Source organism: Pristis pectinata, chromosome 2 (genome assembly GCF_009764475.1).
Source record: "Pristis pectinata isolate sPriPec2 chromosome 2, sPriPec2.1.pri, whole genome shotgun sequence".
NCBI lineage: Eukaryota > Metazoa > Chordata > Chondrichthyes > Rhinopristiformes > Pristidae > Pristis > Pristis pectinata.
In genome coordinates this window covers 42,596,602-42,620,996 of record NC_067406.1, presented here as the reverse complement: position 1 = coordinate 42,620,996, position 24,395 = coordinate 42,596,602, and the positions used below count along the sequence as shown (strand labels likewise).

The 24,395-nt window shown below is 38.0% G+C and overlaps 1 protein-coding gene across 1 annotated transcript in view; it reads right to left on the bottom strand.

The window, feature by feature from the left end:
- Nucleotides 1-24,395, bottom strand: part of pik3c3 (phosphatidylinositol 3-kinase, catalytic subunit type 3) — a 90,283-nt gene that overhangs the window by 7,962 nt on the left and 57,926 nt on the right. The window contains exons 17-23 of the mRNA XM_052036947.1: nt 20,224-20,352; nt 17,683-17,752; nt 13,094-13,158; nt 11,752-11,836; nt 7,765-7,839; nt 5,371-5,539; nt 275-365 (exon numbers count right to left, since the gene is read on the bottom strand). Coding sequence (XP_051892907.1) covers nt 275-365; nt 5,371-5,539; nt 7,765-7,839; nt 11,752-11,836; nt 13,094-13,158; nt 17,683-17,752; nt 20,224-20,352 — 684 coding nt within the window. The remainder of the gene's footprint in view (nt 1-274; nt 366-5,370; nt 5,540-7,764; nt 7,840-11,751; nt 11,837-13,093; nt 13,159-17,682; nt 17,753-20,223; nt 20,353-24,395) is intronic.

Sequence of the window (24,395 nt, the reverse complement as noted above, 5' to 3'; positions counted from 1 at the left end):
ATTAAAAAGACAAATGCCTTGTTTTAGGACTTCATCTAACTCACTTGTTCTACAGAGCAGCAAGAAAATGTATTTTGTAGAACATGAAAAAACATTCAAGAGGGATTACATTTTCACAAAGTTTCAAATCAATCTTGCACAAGAGGTTTTAAATGATGAATACACCAATTTTGATTTGAATCCAAATCAAAAATTGAAAAATTTCATTTGTTACTTTTTTCTTTAAGAATAACTATAAATAATCACAATTTCAATTGGTAACTGAAGTGCTTACCTTTTTCACAGTCTTATCAGGCTCCAGAGCAATATCTGGAATGTTGGCATCCACCATCAGTGAGAAAAGATTCAGAATTAGATTAGAGTATCTGGAAAAAGAATAAATATTTTGGTGACATAGTCGAAGAATAGTGTACATTGAATTCATAAGAAAGGAAGATCTTTTTCACATATCAAGCTATAAAAAAATTGTGACTGCTGTCCCTATTGGAGAGATGATTGAACTATCACAAGTGTTAATTCACAGGTCATGCTTATTGGTAAATTACATTAGTAAATTGGTTTATTATTGTCACATGCACAGAGGTGCAGTTAAAAATCTTGTCTTGTATACTGTCCATACAGATCAATTCATAACAACAGTGCATTGAAGTAACATAAGGTAAAAACAATAGCAGAGTGCAGAATAGAGTGTTACAGTACAGGGAAAGTCCAGTGTAGGCAGATAGTAAGGTGCAAGATCACAACAAGGTAGATTGTGAGGTCAAGAGTCCATTGTATCATGCAAGGAAACCATTCAATAATCTTATAACAGCGGGATAGAAGCTGTCCTTGAGCCTAGTGGTACGTGCTTTCAGGCTTTTGTATCTTCTGCCCCATGGGAGGGGGGAGAAGAGAGAATGTCTGGGGTCTTTGATTATGTTGGCTGCTTTACCAAAGCAGCGAGAAGTATAGACAGAGTCCCTGGAGGGGAGGTTGGTTTCCATGATGTGCTGAGCTGTGTCCACACCTCTCTGCATTTTCGTGGTCAAGGACAGAGGAGTTGTCATACCAAGCTATGATGCATCCCAGTGAGGATTAAAGGGGACATGCCAAATTTATCTAGCCTCGAGGAAGCAGAGGGGCTGGTGAGCTTTCTTGGCTGTGGTATCAGCGTGGTTCAACCAAGACAGGCTATTGGTGATGTTCTCTCCTGGGAACTTGAAACTCCCAACCCTTATCTATTACCTCCAGCTTTGATTACTCCAATACACTCCTTAGAGCTTCCGTCATTCTACTCTCTGTAAAGCTGAGATTATTCAAAACAGTTACCTTATCCAAACTCATACCAGGTCTCATTCATCTATCACATCTGTGCATACAGACTGCACCAACTCTGCCAGTTTCAATGAGATTCGATCACTAGACATTTTCCTCTCCCCTCCTGTTTCAGCATTTTGAAGGGACTATTCTCCTCTTGACTCTCCAGTTTGCTCCTCTGTTCCCCACCAACCACTTCTGCTCTCATGGACTTTCCCATCCAACCACAGGAGATGCAAAACCAGTCCTTTTACCTCTTCCCTTCCCACCATCCAAGCATCCAAACAGTCCTTCCAAGTGTAGCAATAACTCACGTGCACTTCCAATCTAGTGCACTATCCGCATTCAGTGTTCACAATGGAGAAACATCTCTTCTACGTTGGAGAATTGAAAGTCAGATTCAGTGACCACGTTGTGAAGCATCTGTGTTCATTCTGTGCTCTCTTACCTGCTGCATTAATTCTCCATCCCACTTCCATTCTGACCTATCTGCCTGTGGTTGCCTGCACTGTCAAAATGTGGTTCAATGTTAGCTCCTCATCTGCAGCACATTGCAGCCTTTTGAACTCAATATCCAACTTTGGCTAACTCTCTTCCTCTGTCGGTATCTGTCTCTATACTTCTGCTGTATCTTATCCATCTGTAACATTGGTCAGTTTTTCTCTCTCCATCAGCACAACTTGGGTTGCTGGGCATGTCTGACAGCTATTCATTTTTCAACTTATATGTTCTTTTGTTTATATTCTTACTCTCTGACTGTCCTCGTGCTTTAGCTTAGTTCTTTATCTCTCACTCTAACTGCCCACATTAACCCATCAACCATATAATGCCTACAACTCATCTTCATGGTATCCCTGTCCTCTTCCAGCAGAATTATTCCCATTGTCCTATCAATCCCTACTTCACTTTCTCTGCTACTGAAAACTATGTTTTCTCTCTTCCCGAGTTCTGATGAAGGGCCTTTGATCTGAAAGAGTAATGCTATGATTCTCTCCACAGATGCTGCCTGAACTGCATTTTTTATTTTATACCACTGACTTGCAAATTGAGTTCAGTGTTTTTAAATTCTCAATTTTAAATTCTCATCTTTATTTTCAAATTCCCTCATGTTCCTCGTCTCACAACTGCACCTATCGAAACCTTCTTCCACCTGGTAAGGCAATGAAAATGGCAATACGTAGAAGAGAGCCAAGGTTTGTGAACCTGCACTATAATGAAAAGTAGGAGAGATGTCCTAAATCCACAAGGAGCCAGAAGGATGTTCAGACACTGCCACAGATTGGTGGAGGTGGAAGGTGTTGAACGTAGAACATTACAGCACAGTACAGGCCATTTGGCCCATGATGTTGTGCCGACCTTTTAACCTACTCAAAGATCAATCTATCCATTCCCTCCCACATACCCCTCCATTTTTCTATCATCCATGTGACTAAGAGTCTCTTAAATGTCCCTAATGTACTTCCCTCTACCAGCACCCCTGGCAACACATTCCACGCACCCACCACTCTGTGTAAAAATGCTTACCTCTGATATCCCCCCGTACCTTCCAACTATCACCTTAATATTATGCCCTTTCCTGTTAGCCATTTCTGGCCTGGGAACATAGGTTGAAACAGGGCCCGTACTGTGCTATACAGTTCTATGTTCTATACAGGAGTATTGTGATAAAGTCAAATATATCATACTGATCAATAACAAATTAAATGGTTTATTTATAGGTTTGGTTTGGAATGTTATTTCTTGCTGGAATTTATTTTTGTGTCATGTTCATACTGTGCATAGATACTTAAACAAGTTGCTTAATGATTGCTTAGGCCTACTTCACTGACCAGAACTGTTGTACAACAAAGGGAGTGCTGCATTTATTGAGATGTTTCTTCCCAAGAAACATTATAAACCTAGGCTACATACCCTCTTTCAGCTGGGAGGAAAAGGACCCCCACTGCACCACAAAAATAGATTACCAGGCCAGTTATCTCATTGTTAATTGCACATTTATGCTATGCAAACTGTAGGAGGCCACTTTTACCTGTGTTATAAGAATGATCACACTTAAGGTGAGAGGGGGCAAGTTTAAAGGAGATGTGCAAGTTATTTTTTTTAAAAACACAGAGTGACAAGTGCCTGCAACATGCTGCCAAGTGGGGTGGTGGTACAAAGCAGATACAATGGTGACGTTTAACAGACACAAGGACATGCAGGTAATAGGGGGATATGGATTATGTGTAGGCAGATAGGATTGGTTTAATTTGGCATCATTGTGGGCCAAAGGGCTTGTTCATGTGCTGTACTTTTCTACGCTCTACAGTGGCATGCTAAAGTTTGGGCACCCCGGTCAAAATTTCTGTTACTGTGAATAGCTAAGCGAGTAAAAGATGACCTGATTTCTAAAAGGCATAAAGTTAAAGATGACACATTTCTTTAATATTTTAAGCAAGATTACTTTTTTTATTTTCATCTTTTACAGTTTCAAAATAACAGAAAAGGAAAAGGGCCCGAAGCAAAAGCTTGGGCACCCTGCACGGTCAGTACTTAGTAACACCCCCTTTGGCAGGTATCACAGCTTGTAAATGCCTTCTGTAGCCAGCTAAGAGTCTTTCAATTCTTGTTTGGGGGATTTTTGCCCATTTTTCCTTGCAAAAGGCTTCTAGTTCTGTGAGATTCTTGGGCCATCTTGCATGCACTGCTCTTTTGAGGTCTATCCACAGATTTTCGATGATGTTTAGGTCAGGGGACTGTGAGAGCTTTTTTTTCTTAAACAGACGGTGTGATGTTTGCTTCCAGAATTTGCTGGTATTTAATTGAATTCATTCTTCCCTCTACCAGTGAAATGTTTCCCATGCCACTGGCTGCAATACAAGCCCAAAGCATGATCGATCCACCCCCGTGCTTAACAGTTGGAGAGGTGTTCCTTTCATGAAATTCTGCACTCTTTTTTTCTCCAAACATACCTCTGCTCATTGCGGCCAAAAAGTTCTATTTTAACTTCATCGGTCCACAGGACTTGTTTCCAAAATGCATCAGGCTTGATTAGATGTTCCTTTGCAAACTTCTGATGCTGAATTTTGCGGTGAGGACGCAGGAAAGGTTTTCTTCTGATGACTCTTCCATGAAGGTCATATTTGTGCAGGTGTCGCTGCAAAGCAGAACAGTGCACCACCACTCCAGAGTCTGCTAAATCTTCCTGAAGGTCTTTTGCAGTCAAACGGGGGTTTTGATTTGCCTTTCTAGCAATCCTACAAGCAGTTCTCTTGGAAAGTTTTCTTGGTCTTCCAGACCTCAACTTGACCTCCACTGTTCCTGTTAACTGCCATTTCTTAAATACATTACGAACTGAGGTAACAGCTACCTGAAAACCCTTTGTTATCTTCTTATAGCCTTCTCCTGCTTTGTGGGCATCATTTATTTTAATTTTCAGAGTGCTAGGCAGCTGCTTAGAAGAGCCCATGGCTGCTGATTGTTGGGACAAGGTTTGAGGAGTCAGGGTATTTATAAAGCTTGGAAATTTGCATCACTTGGCCTTTCCTAACGATGACTGTGAACAAGCCATAGCCCTAACAAGCTAATGAAGGTCTGCGACCTTGGTAAAAGTTATCTGAGAGCTCAAATCTCTTGGAGTGCCCAAACTTTTGCATGGTGCTCCTTTCCTTTTTTCACTCTAAAATTGTACAAAGCAAAAATAATACACTAATCTTGCTTAAAATGTTGAAAATAATGTTTCGTCTTTATGACTTTTGGAGATCAGTTCATCTTCTACTCACTTAACTATTCACAGTAACAGAAATTTTGACCAGGGGTGCCCAAACTTTTGCATGCCGCTGTATATTTGTTCTATGTTCAAAAGGGCATCTAGTTATGAAACACTTTTGGATTTTTATGAGAATGTTAGAGGTCTATTAAATGGATATTTTTCTTTACAATCTGTATTAATTAACTTCTTATTGCCACTTGACTTTAGTTTAACTGGAGGTATTAAAATTTACAGTTACGAATGCCATTCAAGGACCTTTCTCAAAGTACTTGTACTTTGAGAAAGTACAACTTTAGCAATATTCCGAAAAGCAAGTAAATTACCTTCTCAGGTGCAGGAAAGCAGTGTAACACTGTTTACGGAATTCTTGGTACTGTTCACTCTGCATTCCGCCCATCCCTTCCACCATTTCCTTACTCAACTTCATAGGGGGTGGAAGAGGCTTAGGGTCACGACCCAAAATATATCCAAAATCTATGTGAAACAATTTCCCTGCAGTATCACAAATAATGAAAACTAAATAAGAACAGCACAACTTCAAAATGCAATGGAACATTATCAGTTGAAGAAAATTGGCAGTTGGCACATTACCAAACTTCAAGCACAATGTCCCTAATAATGCTAAACAAGTAAACTTTATATCTTACACACAGTTCAGTTTGCATTGCATTGCATGCATAGGTATTACAGTATTTTGGGAGTACAATTCCTGGAGTTTCATTTTATGGCCCTTCTGCCAAGAAAACAAGAGTAATGTAGCCCAATATTTATAGCCTCTAGTCACGAACTAAAACCTTACATGATATCTTGTGTGCAAAATATAAGTATTCAAAAAAATCTTTCTTTCTTTCAAATTTATTAGCAGTTCATGGTAGCCCTGCTGTGTTTTTTTTTACACTTGCAATCAATTCTACTCCTTATTCAATTCAGCAAACCCTCCGGCAAAATGAGAAAATAATCTTTCCCAGACAGGTTTCATCTCCCTCTCATTTTTAACAAATCAATTTCACCCCAAACTGCAAAAGAACTGCTGCGACATTGTGAAGATTCATCTTAACCTACAGCATGCAAAATATGAAACACTAGAATGTTGATCTGTTTGTGCTTTACAGATCAAGTACAGACTTGACCACCCAACCAGTAACTTTTCCTTTGTACAGCCAAGTATTTTCTCCATTACACAGTTCCTGCTTTTGCCAATCTTGAGTGATAAGCTCATTCTGAGCACTCAAGCAAAAATCCCTCCAGAAATAAGTGCTGCCCGATAGTTCTGCACATTTCCCTTGGGTACTAATTTAACACTAGCTACACAGAAAAAAGATTGCAAAAAATTCAATGTTAACTGTCAGCATTTCAGTCAACTGAGCTCATGGTGACCCACGGATTTTCTTTATCCAGGTATTTAAATAAATAATGAAGTAGAGCAAGTAAGGAATAAAAACACGGATAAGGATAGTTTAAACAAAATAAACTATAATGTTAAAAGATTTATAATTAAAAGACTGTGCTATACATCAATGTGGTCAGTGTCAAAACAAGTAATGAAAAAAAACATTATATCAAAACACTAAGGAAAAACACTGCAAATCAGGGTGCATTTGTTCAGAGCCTATGTCAAGGAACTAGTAAATCAAAATACTTCAGGGCTTTATCAAAAAAGCATTGCATTCAAATCAAAAAGTAGGGAAGAAGGTGTTTTAGAAAAGAACAGATATGCAAAAATGCAACCTTTTTCTTTAAAACCTGTCCAACATGTTCCATTATCTGGCATCAGGTGGCCTTCAAAACCTGCTTGAAGGGGGACAGCATGAAAACATGGTCCCTGTGGTGTTTAGCCAGAACTGTCAGTTTATTCTCAGGAGACTTCTGAGAAGATCTTTCATACAAAGCGGTTTACTATAAATGCTGACAAACATAATCGCACAAAACTGATGGATTGCAGTTGTAGGGATCAATCATTTAAACTCCAGCATATCAAAATAAGGCACAACTGAATATATATAATGCTGCACCATAAGTCAAATATTCATTACATGTTTCTATATTCTAAAGTGGTTTCCTCCTGAAAATTGGGGAAAAAGTTGTGAATTAAGAAAAAACACCAAGAGCTATAAAGTACAAAAAGATAACTGAAATTTTCCCAAACAAAAAAATCTCTTTGTTAGGATGTCTAGTTTTCCTCTTTCAAGGTAAACACTCTCATATATTCTAGATATATATTTATGTAACAAGAGTTAGCATGGTCACGTCTACATGAAAGAAAACCTTGAAGGTTAAAAATGACTGCCAATGTAACATTTGCACATCTATAAATCAAGATTAAAATCAATACGAAGTATTACTTTTCCCACCCCAACTCAAACACATACATAGGATTTTTGTATTAGATCCTTTCATTGATTTGGGATTTATTTATCTGTTCGATATTTTCAGGCCTGTGTAAACATGCAATTCAGATTTATAGAAAAACAGCAGGAATCTGTTACACCACTTTTTACTGTTACATAATAGGCATGCAGTGCCCTCTGCTGAACTTTTATTTAAACTGATTCTAATTTTAAGATAAACCAAATATTCAACTGAAATCAGGTATAACTGCATCAAGCACATAGCAATGCATTTTAGAAATAAGAAGAAAGCAGGCTGTAAAGCATATATAAAAATGATACAGATTCTGGACTGCAGAGGTTGAAGTGGGATACTTCCAGAAAACTTGCCTGTCTTTGTCAATAGAAGGTTATCCAAATGCCTATCTCCAACTCCAAGTATGTATGTAATCACACAATATCCAGCTGTCAAAAAAAATTAAAGATCTTTAGAGAACATTGAACACAGAAATACAATAGTTAATACTGAATTTCAGGAAAACTCCCATTTTGTATATAACTATACTGGAAAAATTCCACTATGATACTGTAGATAATAGTCATTATTGAAACATTATTCCTAACCTAGTGAATATCCTTAAACTTAACAAACATGACACCCTGCCAAGTGATGTCCTTGAATTTATAATCACAAAAACCATGCAGCATATGATCCTTAAATTCTTCATCAGAGTTTCCTCTCTGATATTTTCTGATCTACTTATTCTAACCATTTTACTCTCATCTATTCTAATCTTGTGTTAATTAATATAACTTTCTATTGATGTCTCCCTGCTTTGAGTTTACTCCAAATGAGGAAACAATATTACTAGTCAATCAAAGAAGAGCTCTTAACATAAATACAATGTTAGCCATGCCTGCAACAGGACGGTATCCAGATGAGCCAATAAGACCCAAAAACTTAATCGAGAACTAATCTCATTTGATATATGACTAGTAATTTAACAAATTCACACTTCCAGATATGGGGTTTTACATGACATCAGGAAATTTGGCTGCAGGTCCCCCATGAAACTCTTTCCAATTACTGTATGGAAAATAGTGGGAGTACAAACCTGAATATTTGATGCATGCTCCTGACAGATGATGCTATATAAACTCAAATTGGTAAAATTACATTGGAACCATAGAATTGCTGGGCAATGATAATTAATGAAAGAGTCTAACTGCCTATCCATGACAATCAATGGCATTACAATCACCGAGTCCCAATTACAAGAGCAGGAAATGAGGGACTCGTCTTCTGACATCTCCAAAACCTTTCCTCCATCGAAAAGGCACGTCAAGATTTTGACGTAATACTTGCCTGGATGATCAGAGCTCCAACAACATTCAATGTTCACCTACACTCAGGACAAAGCAGCCCACTGACTGGTAGTCTGTCTACTGTCCTAAACACTCCTTCTCTCCATCACCGTTGGACCATTGCTGTATTTTGCACCATCTATGAAATGCTCCACAGTTATTCAGCTAGGCTACTCTGACAGTCCCTTCCAAACCCACAGCTTCTAGCCCTATCAAGGACAGGACACTTAAGAACACCATCATCTGCACAGTTTGTTCACTGTGGCTCTACCATGGCATACTCTTACCAGAAGTGCATACCATTTCATGTGACTCATCACTACCTATCCAAGGGTAATTAGGAATGGGTAATAAATGCTCATGTGACTAATGACGCCCACATCCCCTAATATAAATAAATATTTAAAAAGGTCAGCCATATAAAGGTCAATCATATTTTAAGAAAGTATGGAGTATATTTAAAACTAATACTAATCCAATAATAAATACAATTTGAGGAGTCAAATCAACTCATTTTTGTAGTAATAAATGTGGTAATATTGGAAGAAAATAAAGAAGAAATTTTATTTTTCATTTTATAAATCTTTAGCCATTTAGAACTGATTCCAGTGTCACAATGTTTATTAGATGTTTTGAGACCATTCTTTTACTTTAATCAACTGGGTTATGTAGATTTGGGACAAAACAGTTTTAATCCAGATATTTGGCAAAATATCAGATTGGCTTTTGAATATGGGTAAAACTTCTCAATTTACTAAGCATTTTAACAATATTTAGTTAATTATAAAGAAAATTTTAAGATGATTTTTTAAAAATTCTTGCATGTGAAAAGGCACAAGTATGAAAGTTGGTAATGTGCTATTTGATTGGGTATTTCTCTCTCCTCTTGCTTCCAAGATTTACCCAATGAATAGTGTGGTTGATTCACTTTACTAAAAAGTTACTTTTAAAGACCCTTTTCACAAAAAGGATAAAAGTCACAGAGGGGCAAACATCCTTCTGTCCTATGCACTTTAGCCCATTTTTTTGCCTTACCTTCCCCCTCACCCACCCTCCTCACACATCTTTTATTTCTCAAAATATTTATCCTCTTCCTTTTTAGAAGGCATCATGGAATTTACTTCCACCACTACTTGTGGTATGGCATTCCAAAAGTCAAATACTATACGAAGAAAATTTCATAACCTTCATTTCTTTCATCTTAAATGTTATCCTTCATTAATTGACTGACTTATTACCTTAAACAAAACCGCTTATAATTGAGCATTTAAATCATTTAACCTTGTTTTCTCATTTTCCCTCAGTAGTAAGCTTTTTCACAACCTTCATATTGAATCTCTCATTTACTCCCTTCATTGCCTTTACATGCTTCCTAAGCTGCTTGAGATTGCACTCCAAGGCCATCAGTATCCTCCTTCAATAAAAGTACATCCACCAGCCATGCATCAGACAGTAGGAAGTATTATATTAGGACACCAGTACAGGTAAAGTCATGTGGAAAACATGCTTCTGCATGGGTTTCACTCTGGAGTCAAAGGGCTAATAGTCAGAGGATGGTCCTTGCCTGCCAGAAGTTTGGTCTGGTGTGGTGACTGATTTAAAATAAAGCATTGGTTTCTCCATCTGGATATGTGCCAGTAACCTGGATATGTGTCAGTTGCACATTCAAGAAGTGGCAGTCCTTACAGTTGTGGTACATTTCCAAGGTCAAAAATAGCTGCCTCAACACAGTGGCAGTGCAGTTATTGGCACTCTTTCCCATTAGGAAGTCAGCAAACCCCATCCTTGTACTGCCTGCTGTGCTCTGTCAAGAGATGCCTTCTGTTCTGGTGTACTGAGCACCTGTGAACTCTCCAATGCAGCAAAATGCATTAAGTTGTAGATGTCCCTTGTTTTGATGTGAAAAAATGCAAATTGCTAGCTTCTGTGATCTTAGCCACTGGTTTTGGGATTCTGGCCTTGTTCTGCATGTGGCATCCTAGTTACTGAAACAGTTTTTCTCCAAAGCATTGCTCCCTGATGAGGTGCACCATTATGATTTACTCCTTCAACACCCATGGTGGATTTGACCTCTTGCTAAGGACCCTTCTGCCTCACTAGGAAGCAGCTTTACTTGATGGACCTCCCTTGATCCTGCCTATTTTTCTTCATTCCTTGTGGATGGTCACCATAGCACCCATGCCTAAGGGCAAGAGTGTGAAGCCTTACAGCAAATTCACAATCTTTGCTTCTTTTTGCTATACCGTATAAACTTTCAAAGACTTGACAAGATTAGAAAAATAACACTAACCAGAACCCTACACCATGAAGCCCTCTGTAAATCTAACAGTATCTGAACACTTTACACATAACTAATTAGAATCCCTTATGCAAGTTAATGCTGATGCCCACTGCATGTTATCTGCATTAAGTTTTTCTTGTGAGCCCTGTTATCACTATTCGTCTATCAACACATACTTTCATTATGCATGAACATTGTATGCACTGGCACCCTTCACAATCTAGAAAACAAATTAGCATCACTTGCGGTATAGATGTGTGAAGGTGTGCACCATTTGCTGTGTTGGAACAATTTGGTACTCACAGACAATAAATAATACACATACTTTGCTGTCTATAGGTTACAAATTTGCCCCAGTCACAACTGCTAAACAAACAACATGGTGGCAGCTGTGTTGTATCCTTCCAGACTCTTCCATTAACTTCACAATATTAAGCATGCCACCAAAGACAAATTTCCATCTTTGTGTCTTAGATTCTTTCATTTATGTAGCATTTTAATCAAACACTTATTGAAAATCCATAATACAAAAACAACCGTTGTATGTCTTTATCAAATCCACTCTTCTTTATTCAAAAAGGACCCTATCTAACATTGTACTGAATGCCTATAACTTAAGTTACAGCTTAAACGGAAATTTGGGATCCAACCCAGAATGCTAAAGGAAGGAGAAATTTTACTTTTTAGCAATACTACCATATTAGATACAATATTACTAGAACAATACTCACCACAGCTTTTAACGTAAGTGTCCATTACTTCAGCGCTGATACCAGAGGGCCCTTTTTCACTTGGGGCATGTTTTCTGAAAAAGTTCTGGAAAATGTAGAATTGAACGCATAAGATACAAGGATTTCCTGGATCTGCATTTTGGATTAACAACTCAAGTTCTTCCCTTTACAAAAGAGATTTCAGTTAGGCATACCCATAATTACAATATTATTGTGATTTTTTTTAGTACAAATATTGCAAATTTGAGATAAAAGAAAATTAAACTGAAACTGAAAAAGTTGTTTCAACCCTTTTCTGGTGCTGCTTCCACCACAGAGAAGAAACCTGGATGCAGCAACTCATTTCTTCTGTAAATGCCCTCAAGGATGAGTGGTTGATTTGGGGATAATATTAAACTGCATTTCAGGACAAAATTATTTTGTTATCCAAATAAAAATAATTGCTAATCAGACATGACACTTGTCTCTTTATACATAAATACAGGTCAATATCAGTCTTGATTTTAAAAATAGAAAACAAATTCTGTCAAAGAATATGCATTTTTAGTTTTATTATTCAAGGAATATTCAGAAGTTATTGATGAAATGGCTTTGTAAAAGCAGTGATACACAACTGCAAATGTGACAAAAATATTTGGGACATTTATTTGAAAACTTGACACTAATGACAACTAACTTGCTGGCAGTACAAAGTGGCTTAAGCTATCATTTGGAAGATGGGTGGTGGTGGGTGGTGAGAAGAAAGAAAAATAAACAAGTTCTTTCTACACAAGGTTAAATTTCCTTTTGAATCAGCAGCTGAGGAAAAAAAACATTTGGCTACTTTCAGCAATACCAATGAAAACAACAGTAAAGATTATCCTTTGTTTTAAAATGCACATGCATTGTATTCCTTTTTATAATTAAATTCATTACAAAACAATTGTTTCCTTTTTACTTCAATTAGAATGAGACAAATTTAAACAGGTTTAAGCAGTTAGAGAGCATCATCAGCTGACCTAGTTTACACTGACTGGAGTACAGCCAACAGAGGAGGTTCAGATAAGGAGTCAATGTGATTTGACAGATGAAGTATGTACTGCTGTAAATGACTGAACTGTTGCAGTATCATTTTTTTTGCTTTTTTGTTATATCCTATACTCTGAAATATTAAAATTTAAAGCTGATGTTATGGGATCTAAACCACTGTTGAAACAATGAAAGATTGTTGAATTATATCTGAAGTGTCGCTGCTTAATCTGAATGAATACATTTCATGCAAACAAAGGAGACATGAAATGGAATTCAACTATTGGTTCTTTTTTGAAAAGATAGAAATAGAAAATTACAAGTTACATTTCACCTGTATACTTCCTTCTGTAGCCAATACTTCAGCCACAGGCACTGACTGAATAAACTGCATGAAGCCTGAAAAAGAGTTTAAATATTAATGAAGAATAAAAAAATATATAGTGCATTCAATTTTAATGTAAAACTTTGTTTTTTTATGCAAGGACATGCCACACTCAATGTAAATATGCTTAAAAGTTGCCAAGTATCACAGCTCAACATAAGAAAGTGGTCCAATTTTTCCTATGCTTGGTGCAAACAAGAAGCTTGGTTAAACTACCTACTCACCATGTTCATGAAATGGAAACAAGGCACAGAAACAATTTAAAATGCATTAAGTTCTGCTCACTGACATGTTTACCTGACCAAGTGCACTGATGGGGTGTACACTGTTTTAAAGACATTAGAATTTTACAGGCGGTGAAATATGCTGCCAAATTGTTCATTCCACCCATAACAAAAACTACTAAAATCTAACATTACTTCTTCAGTCTACCATATATCTTATTACTGCTGCATACAGCTTTCAATGTTATTGGGTGACTCTTGCATTAAGATAATAACTTGTGTTTGTGTAAGATGTAAAGTAGATGTTAATGACAATATGAAAAATAAGGGTACGCCATTCAGCTTTATAATACTGCTCATTAAGACTGATCATCTACCTCAGCTCCAGCCTTCAATAACGTTCCCATACTTCTTGACTTTCTTAGTAAACAAAAATCTATTGATCTCAGGTTTGAATGTAATCAATGTTTGAGCACTCACTGCTCTCTGGAATAGAGAATTCTAAAGATTTAAAACTTAATGAAGAAAGTTCTATTCGTCTTAGTTCTAAGTGGCTGCCCTTTATACAGTGACTGTGACCTCAAGTTTGGGACTCTCCAAACAGGAAAATCATCTTCCCAGCAACCACTGATATGTCCTTACGAATTTTATACATTTCAATCCCTTTGAAAACAACCTTCAAATCATTTTAACATCTGGACACTTCAAGCTGTTAATTTATTTTAGATTCAGCGGCATTTTTCTTTGGATACCATGGGTTTTTAAATTTTCCTGCTCAGCTCGCCAGGTGGAGCCCTATCAAACTCCTTGCTAAAAACCACATTGACATCTATAAACTCACTCAGAGAAGAATAAAAGGGCCAAGATGAGGACAAAAGTCAAGCAAGGTACTTCAATAGGGACCAGCTGGAAGAATCTGCTTTTCAATGGGCAGCACAGTAGTGAGTACAGCTGCCTCATAGCTCCAGGTGCATAAGTTTGATCCTGACCTTGGGTGCTGTCCATGTGTAGCATGCACATTCTATTTATGACTGTGTGGACCAGGTGCTTTAGTTTCTTGCCACTCGTACTGGTTGCTTAACTGGCTACTGTAAATTATCCTTTAGTGTAGTTAAGTAGCAAAAAGAATCAAAAAAAGGAGTTGATGGCATTTGAGTGAGATAAAGTTGCAGGGCTACAGGGGAAATAAGTGAGGGAGTGGGATTGCTGGCAGAAAAAAAATGACAGACTTACTCAACCTCTTCTATATGTGAATCTAGAGCCACACCAATGTGGTAAATTCTTAACTGCACTCTGAATGACATAGTATGTATCCAATTGCAATAAAATTAGGAAAACAAAATAAGAATAAAATTAAAACAGATCAACCCAGACATCAGATCTGAACACTACAAAGTTGTGCCCTGCCCAATCAACCTGGTCAAGTCCTCCTCAGGACGACTCTGGGCCTGATATCTAAAATCAGAAGTATTCTAGACTAGTCACTCTAGAAGCTGATGTAGTTATACTTTTGGAATAATACCTTTCAGCCAACGTACCAGACTCTTTCATCACAATCGTTTAGTATGCCCTGTTCTATGAGCAAAACAGATCCAACAGAGATGATGATACAACTGTACACACTCAAGAAGAAATGGTCTGAGGACCTTCAGTACTAAATCCAGATGCTGTGAAGTCTTGTGATATCAGGTTAGACACAGGCAAGTAGTTGATTACCACCTACCATCTTCTCTCAGTTGATGAATCAACACTTCTCTAGGCTGAATAATATTTGGAAGTAGAAGGGCAAAAATAAACTCAGGTAGGTGATTCAATATCCATCAGCAAGAGGGCTACGTAGCATCATTACTGACCAAACTAGCCAAGTCTTGTTGGTTCACTCACCTTCATGCTAATTAAAATTACTTGACCTTCTCCTTGCTAATCTGCCTGCTGCAGATACATTTCTCCATTACTGTTTTGGAAGGAATGGAACTGTACAGTCCTTGTTTAAAAAAAATGTTCTGTCATCACGTTGTGTGACACACCATCTTGCAATACACTTAAGAGATTCATCAACTCAAAACTACACATCCATGACGTACTGGGGAGCCATCAGTAGCTGTTTAATTGTTACCCACCACAGGGTTGAACCACAAAAACTGGTATATCCCTCACTCTACCTTACTCTAAAGCTAAGGGAGCAATCCTGGTTCAGTGAAGAGTGTAGAAGAGCATGCCAGAAACAGCAGAAGAGCATTCCAAATGTACTTGAAAGGGAAATGTTAACCCTCAAAACTCAGGACATATGAATGCTAAATAACTAAAGTAGTGTGCATATGGTTAGAGACTAATAATCCCCAATCAAGGAATTGGATCATAGCTCTGTAGTCCTGTCAGTTCATGTCATGGATGATGGTGGACAATTAAACAAATAAGTGGAGAAGGTTTCAAGAACATTTCCATTCTTTGTCCTACTTCAGAAGTGCTCAATGGATGATCTGTCTTCAATTGCTCCCAAGGTCCCAGCCATCACAAAAACCTGCCTTCAGCTGATCTGATTCACTCCACAATATCAAGCAGCAGCTGAGGGCACTGGATAAAGGAAAGGCTATGGGATAAGACTACAGTACTGAAGGTTTGCAATCCAGAACTAGCCACAGCTCTAGAAGAGCTGTTCCAGTACACCTACAACACCATCATCTATGTGGAAAATTGCTCAGGCTTGCTTTCTACAAAAAAAAGAACAAATCCAATTCAACTAATTACCACCCTGTCAAGACCCTGGAAGATATCAGCAACAATGCTATCAAGCAGCAAATACTCATCAATGGTCAGTTTAGATTTATCTGGGAATGTTTTTGTTAGAGCTGACTGCAGCATTAAACCAAAGATGGAGGTGAAGAGAAAGATAGCATATGACCAACAGTGACAATGGGAAACCCTCATAATAATAAAGTTAGTGGGAATTAACCTGAAAACTTTCCATGGGCTTATGTCATGCCCCAGCCAAAGGAAAATGATCATCATTAACCATCTCAGCCCTGGGACTTAGCTGCAAGAGTTCCTCAGGATCCAACCACCTTCAGCTCCTTCATAAAATGAAGTAGCCCATCCAGGTACACAGCAAGACCTAGGTAACATTCAGGCACAGACTAATAAGTGACAAGTAACATTCTCACCTTACAAGCACCATGCAACAAAAGCAGATCAAAGGCTGGGTACCTCAATGAGAGTTATTTACCTTCTGGACGTCCCCCCCCCCCCCTCACAGACAGCCAACTCTCTACAAAGCACACAGCAGGAGTGTACTGGAATACTTTACATTGATCTGCATGAATGCAGTGCCAACAACACTCAAAGTTCAACACTACACATGACACAGTTCAACTGGTGCCATATCTATGGCTCTAAACATTCTCTACTTTTGTTACCAGTGCACTGTGGCTGCCAGGTGCACTTCAGTTACTCAAACAGCATGTCCCAGACCTGCGACTCCTACCACTAAGGAAAGTAAGGACAGCAGGCCCCTGACAACTCCTTTACCTGCATGTTCCCCTCCAAGACACACCATTCTGACATGGAAATATAGTCCTTCCTTCATGGCTGATGGATCGATCCTGGATCTTAGTATCCAACAGCATTGTGGCATCCCAAACAGAATTACTGCTTCATAGCTCCAGTGAATCCAGAACTCCAATGCTGACTGTGTGACCACATGGGATTCTTCCAGGTACTCTGGTTTCCTTCCACATCCCAAAGACATGGGGGTTGGTAGGTTAATTGGCCACTGTAAATTAGTGCAGTTGGGTATCCTGAGGAGAATGAATCTAGTTGATAGGAACATGGGGAGGACAGGTTGAAGGGAAAATTAATGAGGATATAGGATTGCTCTTTGAGCTTGCATGCACTCACTGAGCCAAATAGCCTCTTTCTATATATAGCAATACATAGGAAGAAGGACTGCAGCAGTTCAATGTGATGTGCCACAGCTATCTTCACAATTTGGGGTGGTAAGTCAACGTTGCCCTTGCTAGTGACTCCCATATGCTGTAGGATGAATGAAAAGCAGGTATACCAGGTACAGGATGAATTCCTTTTGACATTGGACCAAATCTGGAAACAAAATGTTAAAATTACATTTGTGTTTCAAGTAGTAATTTCATTTTATCAAAACGTATGATCTTAAAATGAAAAAAGAAATTCTGAACAATCTACTCCAATTCAGCTGATTTTCTATCCTCCCAAAGTTCAAATGCAACCATTCCCTTAATATGATAAGGGAATGGAATGTACACAGATATACACATCTCTTAATTAGGAAAAATGTTTCACCATGTTTGGTACTGGTTGCCAACACCTTGTAGGGCGTCAACTTCAAATCAAGATTTTCTTTCCGCAAAAGCTGAAATAGAAACAAGATGACACAATTAAAAATAAAGATAAAATGTTCCTATTTAAATACAGCACTTAAAATACTCATATAAATTACTGACCGATAAATATACTTAAGTGAACACTCATGCAAAATGGCAAGAGCACTAAATTTCCTGGTGAGCCACTGCATAAGAGGAGTGAAATGGAGATTAAATTCTACTGATTAAATTCAATGAAAATCCTTGGATTATTAAACGTAAATATTTTAGGAACATTGCCATAGGCTTGGGTACAGACGGAGGAAAAAAGAAAACTGAAAAATCTGAGGGAACTGAATCCCATAGGAAATTCCCTCTTCATCTGGATTCTATATCAAACAAAATAACACTTCGCTAATTCTTAGGAATTATGAAGGTTTATGATGCCATGAAATCATACAATTTACTTTGAATTCTAAACAGTAACTTTTTTTCAAAATAATGCTTGGCTAAATAAATAGATCAGATCCAGGAATTATCTTAAGATCTAATTAAGCAGGTAGAATCACAAGAACCAGAGGCTTACAACATAATGATTTGGTTATTCATCAAATAATATCATGCTGGCTTCTTAAGCAAACTAAAGTGAATCAATCACATTGCCCTACTTGTTCCTCAAGGTTCTGCATTACTCCCTGATTCACAAAGATGCTTAGTACATACATAGTTATTTCGCAAGAGAGATTTTGGACATTGTTTTGCAGGCTGAACACTTAAAAAAAAGGCACCCCAAGTAGTTTAGAAAGCTCCAAAATACATTTCCCATTTCAGATATGGCACTGAATCTAGCACCATCTACTGGGGGGTCTATGGCACAGAACAACAGTTTGGTGTGTTTACTACTTTTTATGGCGTTTTGTTAGAAAAGTACAGATCATCTTTTTCCTTCTATACAATGAATTAAGATTCTGCATGTAACAATAATTTTCAGGATCTATTTGGTTATTCAGAATTAATTTTGATTTCATCTTTCTTTATGATCCACAATCCAACATTTTCAAGGACTTTTATAGGGAGATAAGTTTATATTAGATCAGTGATGATGAAGATTCCATTAGAAAATCCATAAAAGCACATACTTTGGAGAATCAGGATCTCACTTAACTGCATAACTGTGGATTCCAGAAGCTGCTACTTTATACAGTAATGACAGTTATACAGTCATCACAATGGGTCAATATGAAGCTTAGTTGGGAGAGATAGGAGCAGGTAATTGCAGAAATTTGATTTTAAAATAAACTGGACCACTTACCAGTGTGCAAGCATAAAGTTAACAATTTTAAAAATTGCAAAGTTAGTTGGGCAGCACAGTGATGCAGTTACTAGAGTTAGAGACCCGGGTTCAATCCTGACCTACAGTGCTGTCTGTGTGGAGTTTGTATGTTTTCCCTGTGAGAGTGCGTGGGTACTCTAGTTTCTTCCCACGTCCCAAAGTTGTGCAGGTTGGTAGGTTACTTGGGTGCTGTAAGTTGTCCTTAATATGTAGGTGAATGGTAGAATCTGGGGAGAGATAATAGGAATGTTGGAAATGTATAAGAAATAGTAGGGGAATGGGGTTACTCTGTGAGCCAGCAGTGACTTACAACAGAGCAACCTTGCATTAGGGAGAAATAGCCTCCTCCTATGTCATACAAAAATATGGAAATATATGAAATAGGGAAAAACAGAGCAGCTGTCCTATAAAAGGACTTGCTATGTTGAGCATACATGTAGAAGAAATAATAAGGAAGATAAGCTTCTATCCTATTTATATCTACTATTTGAAGTTTTTAATAGGTTCAAACAGCACTGATAACATCAAGAACATTTTAAACAATTGGAATAAAACATGTACAAGGCAGCATTCCATTGGGCAGAACATACAAAAGCTTGAAAACATGCACCACTAGGCTTGTCATCTTCGATCCTGCTGCAACAAGACTACTGAACAGACCTCTTGTGTGATAAGATGGACTCTTGACCTCACAATCTATCTTGGCATGGCTTGCACCTTATTGTCTACCTGCACTGCACTTTCTCTGTAACACTATATTCAGCATTCTCTTATTGCTTTTCCCTTATACTTCCTCAATGTACTTATGTTGTGAAAGGATCTGCATGGATGGCATGCAAAACAAAGTTTTTCACTGTACCTCAGTACATGTGACACTAATAAATCAATTACCAATAGACTATTACAAGTCTCATCTTTTCTGCATTTTTTTTAGATGTATTACAGTTAGATTCAGTTTTCAATTAAGTTCTGTAATACGTCTCATCAGGGTGCGACTTTCCTTTGGTTATTTGCACCGTTGTGTCCCATACATTAGCTATTAAATTACAACAGTGAAAATCACAACTTTGAAGATTTTAATTAACCAATAATGCTAAATTTTGATAAATATTAACATGTGCAGAACAAAATGACAAGCTTTCTGCCAGGTTTTCCCTGCTGACTCATTAAGTTTAGCTCGTTTCCTACCTTGTCCATAAGTGAAATGATCTGCAGGATAAGTTGATCCTGACGGAGATCATCACCGTGCTTGAATATAACAGGATATTTGCCTCCATCTTCAGTTTTGAATATCAGCTTGGCTGGCATTAGTGCACTCTACAACAATACAATATAACAGAACAGGTTTTTGAAGTTTTGGTAAGATTTTCAGTAAGATTTTTCTCTTTTTATAATATTGTTTCGGTGTTGCTGCAAATGGAGAGCATTCATTGCATTCCAACAAGATTCCACAGCAAATCAGAACACTATCTTTTGAGCAGCTGCAGAATCAATGTGGAACTACAAAACCCCAAGGAAGCATTGTATTAAAGTGCAGTTACTCAGTACTTTTATTTTCTTTCATAAAACTGGAAGGTAATACTTTCAACAGATTACTAGTCCTAAAGCACTCTGTACTTTAAACTTTTATCCCCCCCTCAATATCTCTCCTTCTTCCATATGGTTATATGTCAGGATTCTAAGATTAAAACAACCTATTTAATTGCTACTCACCTTGTTAAATATTCACTAATTCCATCACCAGTGCAGCGTGTACCACCTACAAGATGCACTATAGTTGGAAATATGTGCAGAGAAATGGCAGATGGAGTTTAATCTGGATAAATGTGAGGTGTTGCACTTTGGGAGGTCAAATTTAAGAGGAAAGTATACAGTAAATGGCAGGACCCTTATAGATGTACAGAGGGATCTTGGGGTGCAAATCCATAGCTTCCCAAAAGTGGCAACACAAGAGGTAAAGATTTAGAACATACTTGCCTTCATCAGTCGGGACAGTGAATATAAAATTCAGGAAGTCATGGTGCAGCTATATAAAACTTTCCACATTTGGAGTATTTTGTGCACTTCTAGCCACCGCATTACAGGATGCATGTGGAGGCTTTGGAGCGGGTGCACAAGGAATTCACCAGGATGTTGCCTGGATTAGACAGTGTTAGCTATAAAGGAGACGGTGGACAAACTTGGATTGTTTTTTCTGGAGTGTTGTGGATTGAAGTATATAAAATTATGAGAGGCATAGACAGGGTAGATAGTCAATCTTTCTCCCATGGTGTATTCTAATATGAAATGTCAATACTTTAAACATCCAGGTAAACAGGTAATCTTTTCAAATATTATTAGAAAAATTAATGATTATTTCCTTCCAGATAGAATATTCACAAATTTAACACATCAGCTTATAAAAATAATATTAAATGGTATAATGCTTGGGATACTAAACTTAGTGTACTACACTAAAAGCAAATGTTTCCTGACAAATTAAAAATGTGGAAGTGGTCACAATATTTGGAATCATAACATTAACCAAAGGTCTTAATTCAATGCCAACCATCAAAAGGAAGACTGTTTTAGATGGACAGCTACTTACAGGACAGGATAGAGTTGAGTAATCAAAAAGCAAACAAATGCAGGCGCTGGAACTATGAAATAAAAGCAGAAATGCAAGAAAGATCAGGTCGGACAGCAGCTAAAACATTAACTCTGTTTCCATCTTCACAGATGTTGCCTGACCTGCTAAATATTTTCAGTGATTTGTTGGATACAACGTTAAGTCCCGAGGACTGTAAGGGGCTTTGTTATCAGATCAGATACTGTGCTCGAACTTTCGTCGGCTTCTTTGTAACAGTCAAAGGCTGCGGAGGTCACAGAGAGAGGGAAATGAAGAATTAAGATGACAGATGACTAGAAGCCCGGGGTCACCTTTGTAGACTGAACGGAAGTTTTCTGCAAAGGTCAGTCAATCTAAGTTTGGTTTCCCCATTGCTGAGGACACCACGTAACAACCATCAAAGTGAGAAGCTGCCTCACCCAGAAAGAATATTTGGGTCCCTGTAATAGTAGGAAAAGCTCAAAAGGGCAGATGCTGCAAATCCTGTGTTTGTATGGAGAAGTAAAATGAGAAGGGGAGATGGAAGACTATATCAGGAAGTCACGGAAGTAACAGTTCATTTGGAATGTTGTAAAGGGAACAGATGGAAAGGGGAGTCTGGTAGTAACACACAGCCCGAAATTACAGTTGAACAACTTGACGTGGAGGAAGGTGGCATGGCAGGTGAGGATAGGAGGAACCCTATGGGATCAAGATGACGAAAGTTTGAATGCAGAAAATGGAAAAGATGTGTTTGAGAGCCCTGTCATCTATAGTGGAGGGGGAAGACATGATTATGGAAAAAAGATGGCATCTTGGAAACACAAGTGTAGAAACTGGGAGAATGGAATGGAATACTTACAGGAAGCAGGGTGGCAGGAGGTTTTGCAAAGATCGTTGTGGTTGTCAGTGGGCTTGCAATGGATATTGCTCAATAATCTACCCTCTCTGAGGTGGATATAGAAAAATCGGCAACCAAAAGGAGTCAGAGATCAATCACAGGAAAGTGAAAGCAAGGTGGAAAGGTGATAAAGCTTTCAAGTTCCACATTAGATCACGAAGCAATACAATCATCAATGTCGCAGATAATAAGTGAGTGAGGAGGCCCGAGTACGAGTGTTCCATGTGTCCCACAAAGAGATGTACATAGGTTGGATCCTTGCAAGTTCAAATAGTTAACCCCTTGATTTGGAGGAAGTGCTGGAGTTGCAGGTTGTTCACTATGAGAACCAGGTGGAGGAGGATAGTGGGGTATCAGTTGGGCCTTGGTGGAGGAAGCAGAAATGATCCCTGCATGGTTAGGGGTCTATGAAGCTGGAGGCTGTGCAGGGAAGCATCAAAGGATAGGCCAGTGACTGGAGGTCACTGGCCTGATGTTTGGTAGTAGGATCATGAGCTAAATGGAGGTATTTGAGAGTGGCATTCAGCCTCTGAGAGGTAGAGGACATTTTGCCAAGCAACAAGTGTTACCTTTGCAGCAGGCTTGATGAAAATGTTGACCTGGTGGTCATTTCCAGCATTCTCTTTTATTTCACATTTCCAGCAAATACAATGTATCTCACTGTTCCATCATTGCTTTTTTCCCTCTTTCTGTTCTCTTTCATCTCCTCCTCTTCACATCTTTTCCAGACAGATCATTTGTAATTAATAAGTCTTCACCACTCTTCCATCATTTATATCACAATTTCTCTTGGTCTCCACCCTATCACAAACATTTAATTTCTTCTCTCCATTCCAGTCCACCCACCCCACCTATTCTGAACTTAAAACATGCTTGCTTTCTAACTTTTAACTTTAATCCTAGAACCTTAACTTTCTAACTTTAATCCTAGTTCTGATGAAAGGGCATTGAATCTGGAAGAAAGCTGAACATTGGCAGGCTTTCAATTCAAATTACGGCTCATCAGCCTTACTAGCTTATGCATTTCAATATCAGAAAAATTTGAAATTCCTTGCTATAGCTCCATGATATTAACCAGAATGAATGCTATGCATCCTGAAACAAAGTTGGATAAAAATTGGTGTATAAATATATTTAAAGCAAACTCTCTCTCTCAAGCAGAAATTATTTAACACTGGATTAAAAAAAATGCACAGTCCTCTAATGCACAGTATGGCCATTAGATATTCAGCAGTTTGATAAATGCCTACCACATTTCTGACACTTTTACAATGTGGATAAATGATTACCTATTCAGATATTTTTAAATCTTCCAAGCATACTGAAATGAATCCCTGTTTTTACTATAATTGCATCCATTATAGGATAACAGACATTCAGGTATGCATATCTAGTCGTCAGTTCACTGAGAATCTAGATGCCAAACCACCATAGTGAAGCTTGAACAAATTAGGACAGCTGTCTACAAGTGAAAACATGATTGCCTGGGTTTTATAATGTTCACATCCTTTTTTTTTTAAAATCAAATCTGTGTTGCCTCACTACTCTCGATCACTATTATCCTCCAAACCTGCAACCTTCCAAGATATGTGCTCTTCTAATTCTGTCCTTGAAAATCCCTCACTTTAATTACTCCAATATTGGCAGCTGCAGCTTCCAAAGCTTTAAACTCCAGGAAATTCTTGCTAAGCCTTTCTGCATCTCTACCTCCCTTTCCACATTAAAGATGCTACTTAAAACCTGCCTCATTGACTGAGCATTTTATCATCAACCCTGAAATCTTCTTATATGGCCAGATGTCAAGTTGCTATGAACTTTACACCTGACCACCCAAGGACATACTAGGGTCCATGATAAAATACTTAATCAAAG